Source organism: Pristiophorus japonicus, chromosome 2 (assembly GCF_044704955.1).
Source record: "Pristiophorus japonicus isolate sPriJap1 chromosome 2, sPriJap1.hap1, whole genome shotgun sequence".
Lineage (NCBI taxonomy): Eukaryota > Metazoa > Chordata > Chondrichthyes > Pristiophoridae > Pristiophorus > Pristiophorus japonicus.
This window is the reverse complement of record NC_091978.1, coordinates 314,881,949-314,894,622: the sequence shown is the minus strand read 5'-3', so window position 1 is coordinate 314,894,622 and position 12,674 is coordinate 314,881,949. Positions and strand designations below refer to the sequence as shown.

Here is a 12,674-nt window from a genome sequence, read left to right as displayed (position 1 = left end):
CAAAATGCTGCGGTACAGAGGGATCTGAGGGTCCTTGTGCATGAAACACAAAAGGTCAGTATGCAGGTACAGCAAGTAATTAGGAAGGCAAATGGAATGTTGGCCTTTATTGCAAGGGGGATGGAGTATAAAAGCAGGGAAGTCCTGCTACAACTGTACAGGGTGTTGGTGAGACCACACCTAGAGTATTGCGTACAGTTTTAGTCTCCTTATTATACTTGCATTGGAGGCAGTTCAGAGAAGTTTCACGAGGATGTTTCCTGAGATGAAGAGGTTGTCATATGAAGAAAGGTTGAGCAGGTTGGGTCTATACTCCTTGGAGTTTAGAAGAATGAGGGGTGATCTTATTGAAACACGTACGATTCTGAGAGGACTTAACAGGGTAGATGCAGAGAGAACATTCCCCCTCATGGGAGAATCTAGGGGGCATAGTTTCAGAATAAGGGGTTACCCATTTAAAACAGAAATGAGAAGGAATTTCTTCTCTGAGAAGGTCATAAATCTGTGGAATTCTCTGCCCCAGAGAGCTATGGAGGCTGGGTTGCTGAATATATTTAAGGTGGAGATGGGCAGATTTTTGAATGATAAGGAAGTCAAGGGTTATGGGGAGCGGGCGGGGAAGTGGAGTTGAGGCCAGGATCAGATCAGCCATGATCTTATTGAATGGCGGAGCAGGCTTGAGGGGCCAAATGGCCTACTCCTGCTCCTATTTCTTATTTTCTTATGTAAAAATAGGTCAGATGCTGGGTATTCTGTGGCGAGTGTCTCACCTTCCGACTCCCCAAAGCCTTTCCACCATCTACAAGGTACAAGTCAGGAGTGTAATGGAATACTCTCCACTTGCCTGGACGAGTGCAGCTCCAACAACAGTCAAGAGGCATGGTTGCAGTGTGTACCATGTACAAGATGCACTGCAGCAACTCCTCCAAGCTTCTTCTACAGCACCTCCCAAACCCACGACCTCTACCACCTAGAAGGACAAGTGCAGCAGGCGTATGGTAACACCACTACCTGCAAGTTCCCCTCCAAGTCACACACCACCTTGACTTGAAAATATATCGCCGTTCCTTCATCGTCACTGGTTCAAATTCCTGGCACTCCCTATCTAGCAGCATGTCGGAGTACCTTCATCACACGAACTGCAGCGGTTCAAGAAGGCAGTTCACCATCACCTTCTCAAGGGCAATTAGGGATGGGCAATAAACGCTGGCCTTGGCAGCGACACCCACATCCCATGAATGAATTTATTTTTAAAAAGATGGACGACAATCCATTAGCAGTTTCAATAGAACAGGCACTTTCTATTGCAAATATGACAAACTCCCCAAACATACTCCCGTCAACAGCCCTCAGTCATATTGCTGCTCTCCCATACATAATAATGGAGTCAGCAGCAGACTAAGGGAATCAGCTGGATGGAGCAGCAACAAGATCAGTTTTGAGGTTTGGGCTTGTTGGCTGCTTAAGAAATGGTGGATTAAAAACAGCAGGATTAGTAGTTGGCATGGCAGAGATAGCGATTATCAGGGTTATTCACGTGTTCATGAAATTCAATTGCGGAAAAGTAAAAACATAAAACAGTGTAAATCAGTTGCTTTCTATGCAGTACATTAATCACATCAAGAGGGCGCAGCATAGCTTTTGCCAGGAGTGAGACATCTACAGGTCTGGCAAGGAATGGGCTGTCAAGGCATGATATGCATAAATTGAACACATGGTAATTCAGTTTGCAGATAAGCGACACTTGACTATATTTATGTTTCAATATTAAAAATCATTTATTAACAAGTGATTTTATTTTTAATTATTTCTAACTTACACCACTCTATTATTTTTAACATCTTTGCTTAAACTCTAGAATCAGGATTTTGTTTCCACAGAATAATTCGATGAAGGATTTCTGTATTATAAAAATAACTGGCCACTAGTTACACTACAAATGTGGAAGAAATACACGGCAATATCACTGTGTTTCTGTAATCAGCAGAATGTTCTTATCTAGTAGGATAACCTGTAAAATGGATTCCTGTACTAAATGCACATTAAGCAACAAAAGCAACAAATGCACCACCTTTTACGGAAAATAGGTTCTTTCCAGAACATGATTATATTTTGTTATGATGCGGGCGCATTTAGAGTACGATATTGCATATAGAGATCTTAAATGCCTAGTCTGTATGCTAACGGCCCACCCAGTAAAAGGCTATTTATCAAGGTCATATCAAACACTCTTCACCCTGGACTGGGAGTAATTCAGTTCATTGGTACCGGAAATTAATCATTTATTTCTTCTTCAATTTAACAGTTCAAAAGCATAAAATGATGGTGAGTTATTCACAAACTAGCTAAACAGATTTCTGATGCTCATTAAGGTGAGAAATTGGATAACTAGGGAATAAATAATTAGGCAGTCAGCAATTTTTACAGATATAGCATGTGATAGATGTAGAGTAAAAATTCTTCTGTTGTGCTCCAACACTGGGGGAAGATTTCCTCTCTTCACTATTTGTGAAATTGTATAAAGAATGCAATTATGATTTTACAACAAATAGCAAAAAAGAAATCGGCCCCAAGTATGCTGTAACCCTATTCAGGAGAACACCCTTTACTGCACCAGCGTGAGTTTTTCTATTTCAGACACTGCTTATACCTCCATTTTAGGAAGCTTGCCCAGGTTGACAGTTTTATGCTGCTAATTTGCAGCCACTAATCATAGCCTGTGCAGGTTCAAACAGTTAAACCTTATAGCCTTGTGCAGGTTCAAACACTTAAACCCTATAGCCTTGTGAGGGTTCAAACACTTAAACCGTATAGCCTGTGCGGGTTCAAACACTTAAACCTTATACAGGCAACAGAGATCATTCTAATCCCATCAGTCTATACTGGACTCAAAAATGAAAGAAGAACACATTCTAACCTGCGTCAACATCACGATTCGGTAAAACCAAAGTTTACAAGTTATTCTAAATCTATATCTCTGACGTACATACTAACCAATAAATATTTATACATTTTTTGTCTCAAAGCTATTAATCTCTTTTTTTGTCAATTGAATTTACTGGTCGCCAGGGTCAAAAGAACTGGAATACATAAGAAATAGGTGCAGGAGTAGGCCATCAGGCCTCATTCAATAAGATCATGGCTGATCTGATCTTGGCCTCAACTCCACTTGCTTGCTGTCTTCCCATAACCCTTGACTCCCTTATCTTTCAAAAATCAGTTTATCGCCACCTTAAATATATTCAGTGTCGGGGCCTCACCTCATACTGAGGTAGAAAAAGCCATAAGACAGCTTAAAAACAACAAGGCTATGGGTACGGACGGAATCCCTGCTGAAGTATGGTGGAGAGGCACTGCTGGCGCGAATACACAACCTCTTCTCTCTCATCTGGAGGGAGGATAGCATGCCGGGGGATCTCAGAGATGCAGTAATTGTGACCATCTTTAAAAAAGGGGACAAGTTTGACTGCGGCAACTACAGAGAAATCTCCCTGCTATCAGCCACTGGGAAAGTCGTCGCTAGAGTCCTCCTCAACCGTCTTCTTCCCGTGGCTGAGGAGCTTCTCCCGGAGTCACAGTGCGGATTTCGTCTCCTACGGAGCACAACGGACATGATTTTTGCAGCGCGACAGCTACAGGAAAAATGCAGGGAACAGCGCCAGCCCTTATACATGGCCTTCTTTGACCTTAGAAAGGCCTTTGACACTGTCAACCGCGAGGGTTTATAGAGCGTCCTCCTCCGTTTCGGGTGCCCCCAAAAGTACGTCACTATCCTCTGCCTGCTCCATAATGACTTGCAGGCCATGATCCTCATCAACGGATCCATCACAGACCCAATCCACGTCCGGACCGGGGTCAAACAGGGCTGCGTCATCGCCCCAACCCTCTTCTCAATCTTTCTCGCTGCCATGCTCCACCTCACAGTCAACAAGCTCCCCGCTGGAGTGGAACTAAACTACAAAACCAGTGGGAACCTGTTCAACCTGCGCTGTCTCCAGGCCAGATCCAAGACCACCCCAACCTCTGTCGTCGAGCTACAGTATGCAGACGGCACCCACGTCTATGCACACAGAGGCTGCACTACGGGACATAGTCGACGTATTTACTGAAGCATACGAAAGCATGGGCCTTACGCTAAACATCCGTAAGACAAAGGTCCTCCACCAGCCTGTCCTCACCGCACAGCACTGCCCCCCCCAGTCATCAACATCCACGACACGGTCCTGGACACCCATATCTCGGGAGCCTCTTATCAACAAGAGCAGGCATCGACGACGAGATCCAACACTGCCTCCAGTGCGCCAGTGCAGCCTTTGGCCGCCTGAGGAAAAGAGTGTTTGAAGACTAGGCCCTCAAAACTGCCACCAAGCTCATGGTCTACAGGGTGTAGTAATACCTGCTCTCCTATATGGCTCAGAGACATGGACTGTGTACAGTAGACACCTCAAGTTGCTGGAGAAATATCACCAACGATGTCTCCGCAAGATCCTACAAATCCCCTGGGAGGACAGGAGCACCAACATCAGTGTCCTCATTCAGGTTAACATCCCCAGCATTGAAGCACTGACCACACTCGATCAGCTCCACTGGCAGGCCACATATTCCGAATGCCAGACACGAGACTCCCAAAACAAGTGCACTACTCGGAGCTCCCTCGTGGCAAATGAGCCAAAGGTAGGCAGCGGAAACACTACAAGGACACCCTCAAAGCCTCCCTGATAAAGTGCGACAACCCAACCAACACCTGGGAGTCCCAGGCCCGAGACCGCACTAAGTGAAGGAAGTGCATCAGAGAGGGCGCTAAGCACCTCGAGTCTCAACGCCAAGAGCATGCAGAAATCAAGCGCAGACAGCGGAAAGAGTGTGCGGCAAACCAGTCCCACCCACCCCTTCCCTCAATGACGATCTGTCCCACCTGTGACAGAGTCTGTGGCTCTCATATTGGACTGTTCATCCACCAAAGAACGCACTTCAGGAGTGGAAGCAAGTCTTCCTCGATTCCGAGGGACTGTCTATGATGATGATGATAAAATATATTCAATGACCCAGTCTCCTCAGCTCTCTGGGATAGAGAATTCCAAAGTTTCACGACCCTTTGAGAGAAGAAATTCTTCATTCCTGTTTTAAATGGGCGACCCCTTATTCTGAGACTATGCCCCCTCGTTCTAGATTCGCCCACGAGAGGAAACATGCTCTCTGCATCTACCCTGTCAAGCCCCCTCAGAATCTTATACGTTTCAATAAGATCACCTCTCAATCTTCTGAACTCCATTGAGTATAGGTCCAATCTGCTCAACCTTTCTTCATGTGACAACCCCTTCATCACATCAATCAACCTCGGAAACCTTCTCTGAACTGCCTCCAATGCAAGTTTATCCCTTCTTAAATAAGGAGACCAATACCGTACACAGTACTCCAGGTGTGGACTCACCAATGCCCTGTACAGTTGTAACAGGTCTTCCTTACTTTTATACTTCATCCCCCTTGCAACAAAGGCCATTTGATTTCCTAATTACTTGCTGTACCTGCATGCTAACTTTGAGTTTCATGTACGACGACCCCTAGATCTCTCTGTACTGCAGCATTTTGTAATCTTTCCCTAGTTAAATAATAATTTGCTTTATTTTTCCTACCAATCTCACATTTTCCCACATTATACTCCATCTGCCAATTTTTTGCCCACTCACTTAGCCTATCTATATTTCTTTGCAGATTCTTTGTGCCCGAAATTCAGTAACGCTGGAAAGCTGGTGTTCCCCCCACCTTTTTGGGCCATTAGTGCCAAAATGTTTTCGGGGCTAAAAGTGAACAAATGGGTTCCAGTGCTAATGATCCCTTCCAAAGTGGATTTTTCAGCGCTGTGGCTGTCTTAATTTGAGCGTTATCACCACTGAGAAATTCAACATGCGGGTAAATGTTTCTAACGAGCCAGCTGCTCAAGGCCAGGATTTGCAGCAAGGTCCTGAGTAGGGAAGGAGTTTAGAAGGATGGCTGGTGTAAGAGATCCAAGGAGAGACAACAGGTTCACAGATATGGAGCTGGAGACACTGATGGACGGTGTGAAGGACAGAAAAAGAATACTGTTTCCTGACGTGGGGAGACCTGGCAGACCGGCAGTACATAATGCATGGAGGGAGATTGCAAGGGAGGCGTCAGGCACCTCCATATATATGAGGACGCACCGTCTCAAGAGGGTGCTGGTCAGTCTGCACACGGCCCTTCCAGGGTGGCGATGGGTCGACGCATCCTAGTTATGGGGCGACGAGGATCCTCCTCCGCCTTCTGCGCCTCCTGCTCCTCCTCAGGTAGTATTGCTGGCTCGACCTCCAGCAGCTGTTCCCTCATGATGGCCAGGTTGTGCTGCATGCAGCAGACCACGACGATTATGGAGACCAATTGAGGAGAGTACTGCAAGGTGTCACCAGAACCTCTGCACTGCTCGATGATACACCTGGTGGCACAATGAGCGCCATTGTATGCATGTTCTGACGCTGTCCTGGGGTTCCACAGTGGAGTAAGCAGCCAAGTGGACAGGGGATATCCCTTGTCCCCAAGCAGCCAACCACAATCCTGATTCGGGCCGGTGAAGGTGGAGGCCACACTGGTCTGGCTCAGAATGAACTAAACATGGCTGCTGCCTCCCTTGCCCGCTGCCTCTCTGCACGGTGCTGACGACGACACCTTCTCCTGCGTGCCACCCTGCTTCTGACCAGGTGTCGCCCTCCCATTCTCAGAGTGAACCCTGCCAAGCAGGTCTCTGCAGCCCACAGGCTTCCACTAAAGAGTCAGACCTGAAAGTTGTACAAAAGTATGTGAAAACCTCTGAACAGCACTCAGCAGGTTTAATGGAGCCAAAACTTTTAATAAAACTATATCAAAAGCAAAATACTGCGGATGCTGGAATCTGAAATAAAAACACTAAAATTAATAAAACTATTTCCCTACCAAACGGACCCGATCGTGGCAAAACTCCAGCAATGTCGCGTTTGTGCACCGACTGGAAAAGTTCGCGGTGGCACTGCCTGGAAAAATCCTACCTTTTCATCGCTGAATTTCGTTGTCCTGGCCACTTCTCAGAGGCCCGCACGCTGCTGAGGTCACCGCTGAAAACCTTCCTTTACTGCGGCTTCACCCCACTGTTTGCAGCGGAAGTGCGCACCGCTCAAATCCCCGCCCCCCCCCCCGCCGAGCTGAATATGGCTCGGGGTGGGAAATCACCCGACCGCGGCGGCCAATCGATTTTTTCGATCGGCAGCCCAAACCCCACGGTACCCCACTTTGGGGACAGTGAATTTTGGCCCCTTTGCATCCTCCTCACAACTTGCTTTCACACCTATCTTTGTATCAGCAGCAAATTTGGCTACATTACACTCGTTCCATTCATCCAAGTCATTAATATAGATTGTAAATAGTTGAGGCCCCAGCACTGATCCCTGTGGCACCCCACTAGTTACAGTTTGCCAACCTGAAAATTTATCCCGGCTCTCTGTTTGCTAGCCAATCCTCTATCCATGCTAATATATTACCCCCAACCCCTTGAGCTCTTCTCTTGTGCAGTAACCTTTTATGTGGCACCTTATCGAATGTCTTCTGGAAATCCAAATATACGATATCCACGGGTTCCCCTTTATCAACCCTGCTTGTTACATCCTCAAAGAACTCTAGCAAGTTTGTCAAACATGATTTCATAAAACCATGCTGACTCTGCTTGACTGCATTATGATTTTCTAAATGTCCTGCTATCACTTCCTTTATAATGGACTCCTGCATTTTCCCAATGACAGATGTTAGGCTAACTGGTCTATAGTTTCCTGCTTTCTGACTCCCTCCTTTCTTAAATAGGCGGGTTACATTTGCGGTTTTTCAATCCGCTGGGACCTCTCCAGAATCCAACCAATGATTACAAGCAATGCACTCACTATCTCTGCAGACACTTCTTTTTAAGACCCTAGGCTGCAGGCCATCAAGTCCAGGGGACATGTCCATCTCTAGTCCCATTAGTTTGCCTAGTACTTTTTCTCTAGTGATTGTTTTAATTTCCCCCCCTCCAAATAGCCCCTTGATTATCATTTTTTGGGATGCTTTTAGTGTCTTCTACTATGAAGACAGATACAAAACATTTGTTCAAATTCTCTGCCATTTCCCTGTTTTCCATTATTAATTCCCCAGTCTTATCCTCTAAAGGACCAACATTTACTTTAGCTACTTCCTTTTTATATACCTGTCGAAGCTCTTACTGTCTGTTTTTATATTTCTTGCGAGTTTACTCTCATAAACTATCTTCTCTCTCTATCATTTTTTTAGTCTTCCTTTGCTGGTTTCTAAAAATTTCCCAATACTCTGGCCTTCCACTATTCTTCGTAACGTTGTATCTTTTTTGTTTTCAATTTGATACTATCCTTTATTTCCTTAGTTAGCCACAGATGGTTCATCCTTCTCTTAGAGTCTTTCTTTCTCACTGAAATATATCTTTGCTGAATGTCTCCTTAAATGTTTAAATGATAATTACATTAATAATTAAAGCAGCCAGTTTGGGTTCATGTGGAGCCTCATTTCTATCATCAGCATTTAAATGCTAACTGAAAATCAGGGATTTTTCCCCCTTCAATTATACCCACTTTTTTATAGCAAGGAAGCATTAAAAAAAATGCAGTATTAATCCAATGCAGAATTTGCTGTACTCAGCCAACAATTCATAACCATTGATTCGAAATAACTATTTCTATGTACCACATAGAATAAATTTAGTGAGAACGAGGTTTCTTCCCCTCATAAAAACAGAAGAGAACATATATGGAACATCTATCCAATTGATACAACAAACAGTAATCTAATTTTGGAGTTAAACTAACACTCACCTGGTGTGGTGTTAAAATCAAGAATGCGATGATGAGACTGCAACAAGTCAGGATTACTGGACGATAAGGTGCCGCTTACAGGCAGTGCAGGTGCAATATGTCTAGACTGCTTCAGTCCTACTATGCTGTCGTCCTGGGACTGACCAATACCAATATCACTGTAAGAAGCAAAGGAAACACAAGTAAATAATAGATCAATGCTGCAAATCTTAAACCACAAATCTGTTGTACAAAGAACATATCACAGTTATTATAGCACAGAAACAGACCATTTGGCCCAACAGGTCTATGCTCCACAAGAGCTCCCTCTCACCTTACTTCATTTCACCCTATCAACGTATCCTTCTATTCCTTTCTTCCTCATGTACTTATCTAGCTTCCCCTTAAATTCATCTATGCTATTCACTCAACTACTCCATGTGGTAGCAAGTTACCCATTATAACCACTCTCTGAATAACAAAGTTTCATTATTTTTTATTTATGGCTCCTAGTTTTGGACTCCCCCACAAGTGGAAACATCTTCTCTACCCCATCAAACTCCGTCTTAATTTTAAAGACCTCCATCAGATCACCTCTCAGCCTTCTCTTTTCTAGAGAAAAGAGCCCCAGACAGTTCAGTCTTTGCTGATAGTTTTAACTTCTCAGTTCTTGTATTATTCTTGGAAATCATTTTTGCAACTTCTCCAATGCCTTGATGTCCCTTTTGTAAATGGAGACGAGAACTGAGCACAGTACTCTAATTGTGATCTGACCAAGGTTCGACATAAGTTTAACATAACTTCTCTGCTTTTGAATTCTATTCCTCCAGAAATGAACCAAAGTTTTATTTAACATTTTTTATGGCAGGTATATCTGATTCTACTTCTTTTGAACTGTCAGCAACTTTTAATTCATACTTGCAAAGTCATTGCTATCATTTTTCCGACATTGAAACATCAACAATATCTGTAATCTAAAGCACATATGACAACTTTGTTTAAGTCCCAGGATCTAGCTCTCACTTTGTCTCGACAGTTAAGTTGTATTTTTTAATTCCTAGGTCAATACAAGTAGATTTGTGCAGTTTTCCCCGAAAAAAGTGACAACTGGCTTCTGGGTTCCTCGACTAGCAAGATGGAAAACAATCAGCCAGACTTTCCACAGTCAATAAATCTTCAGTGACTTTTGCTGAAATGGGCAGATATGTGGACATTGGATAAGAACAATGATGTTCCGGCTGATAAACCACCTGTCACACAAGAAGAATAGCCAATGTAAGGACCGATGGCACCTTCAAAGAAGGAAGGGAGATGAAGGAGAAAATTGAGAAAATAAAAAAGCAAACTATACAGGAAAGCCCTAAAGTTTTACAGCATTCATTTAAAAATATTTTTCAATCACTTTGAACTTGGAAGAAATACTAGAGTTAGAAATATTTTAAAGCAAATTAATGTAGATCTTCAAAGGAAACAATGTAAAAAATGAAAACTTCAGCTCCAACATTTAACAAAAATTTCTGCAATTATTTCATTAAATTACTAAAACACTAGAAACTTTGAAAATATTGGGGACCGTAAGAACTGATCAGTCATGAATAATTTAGATCCATTTCAAAATAAATATGAAAGTACATCAGCTTATGGAGTTTTATAACAGATTTAACTATAAGTTCCTTGAAACTAAACAATGACAAAAATAATTAATATGAAACTCAAATTTTCACTTTTGACAAACTCAGTATTTAACAGGTTAGTCATAACAACTCAGCCATGAAAATGAAACATTACTCAATATTAAAACATATACACAGTTAGCACTATTAGGATAAGGCCCTTTATTAGGATATGGTGCGATTAAATCAATATACCCACAAGTTTCCTTGCTGAAAACACAGTAACAGCCTGTAGTACTGTAGACATAAAAGGGTCAAGTTTCAGCCACCCAATAGAACGGCGCACATCGGAGAGGCCCGCCTAATTTATAGAACAAAAATTGCGCCGAATACTTACCTCGAGATTCTCAGATAGCTGTAGGCCCAATTCCACCTCGGCGCGGTGCAGCAGTATGCGCAGTAGCTGCCGGCATCCTGTCTCCGGGGCGACGACCCTATCCCAGGCCGAAGGAATGCCGCCCCTATCCCCAACCGAGTGGCCTGCACATCTTATCTCGGTGGCGGGGCCCGCCCGCCCAGCCTCTCGCTGGAGCGGGCCCTGCCCGAAGAGTCGGCGGCGGCGGCAGCAGCCCAGCATCGGCTGCGTGCGGGCCCTCCCCGAAGTCCTCTGCAGGGCCCGGATTCCTCGTCGTCGACGGGGCCCGCCCGCCCTGCATCTTGCTGAATGGGCCCCGAAGAGTCGGCAGCGGCGGCAGAAGCCCAGCATCGGCTGCGTGCGGGCCCCGCCCGAAGTCCTCTGCAGGGCCCGGATTCCTCGTCGTCGACGGGGCCCGCCCGCCCTGCATCTCGCTGGGGCGGGCCCTGCCCGAAGAGTCGGCGGCGTCGGCAGCCCGGCAATGGCTGCGTGCGGGGCTTCTTCGTCGTCTTCTCTCTTCCCCCCCAGCCCCCATCTTCTTCTCGTCTCCCCCCCCCCCCCACACCGCACGCCCCCCCCCCCATCCCCTCTTCTCCCTGGTGCTGCAGTAGGTGAGTAGAAATTATTTATTTATTGAGTGAGTTTTTAACTGTTTTTTAATTTTTTATTTATTTGGATTGATTTATTTGTTTATTTATTGATTTATTTATCATTTATTATTGATGATGGCTCTTTATTTGTAAAAGTTAAGTGTTTCATGTTTGTAAACTCCCCTCCCGCCCACCCCCCCGGTTCCCTATGCCTGATTTTCTAAGTCTAGGCAAGCTTTTTCTGAGCGTATAAAAATCTACACTTACTCCATTCTAAGTTAGTTTGGAGTAAGTTTTTGCTGCCCAAACTCGCAAACCAGGCGTAAGTGGCTGGACATGCCCCCTTTTGAAAAAAAAATCTCTTCTAAAATGAAACTGTTCTAACTCACTAGAACTGGAGCAAACTAAAGGCCGAGAATTGCAATTTCTAAGATACTCAATTCTAAACTAGTTGCTCCAAAAAAATAGGAGCAACTCAGGCCGAAACTTGACTCCAAAGTGTGGGACGCCATGTACAGAAAAGACTCTGCTTTACGAGTGAAGTGAAATAGTTATTTCAGATCACAGTGGTTAAACTCTTACCCAAATAGTCCCTTGAACAGGGATTTGCAGAGTAAAAGGAAGAGAAAAAAATAAGTGACCAACAAAAAGACAAGACATTGGCCCCAAGTTTCCACACGCAGCAAAACAGGCGCCCCTCCGAGCTGGGCGCCCGTTTTTCGCGCCGAAAACAGCGCCTGAAAAAAAAAACGCGCTATTCTGGAGCGCCCTGCAGCTTGATGTCTGCTTGGCGCGGCGCCCAGGGGGCGGAGCCTACCACTCGCACCGATTTTGTAAGTAGGAGGGGGCGGGTACCATTTAAATGAGTTTTTTTTCGTGCCGGCAACCCTGCGCGTGCGCTTTGGAGCATTCGCGCACGCGCAGTGTGAAGGAAACATTGGCACTCGGCCATTTTTGTAGTTCTTTGCAGCTGTTCAATTTTTAACATTTTTTAATAAACCACATTGCCCTTCCATGATCAGCACTGAGGCTTCTTGCAGCAGTGAGAAGGCTGCAGGAAGCCTCAGAAGTTGAGGCAGCCGTTTCCCGACGGGCCCGACCGACGGCAGGGGGGCCTCCCCCCACTGCCGTCGGGAATGGCTGCCTCAACCTCTGAGGCTTCCTGCAGCCTTCTCACTGCCTCCCCCCCCCGCTGCGGTCGGTCGGGCCCACACTGCCT

The 12,674-nt window shown here is 45.0% G+C and overlaps 1 protein-coding gene across 1 annotated transcript in view; it reads right to left on the bottom strand.

The window, feature by feature from the left end:
• Positions 1 to 12,674, bottom strand: part of rapgef2b (Rap guanine nucleotide exchange factor 2b) — a 710,204-nt gene that overhangs the window by 131,402 nt on the left and 566,128 nt on the right. The window contains exon 17 of the mRNA XM_070871784.1: positions 8,859 to 9,016. Coding sequence (XP_070727885.1) covers positions 8,859 to 9,016 — 158 coding nt within the window. The remainder of the gene's footprint in view (positions 1 to 8,858; positions 9,017 to 12,674) is intronic.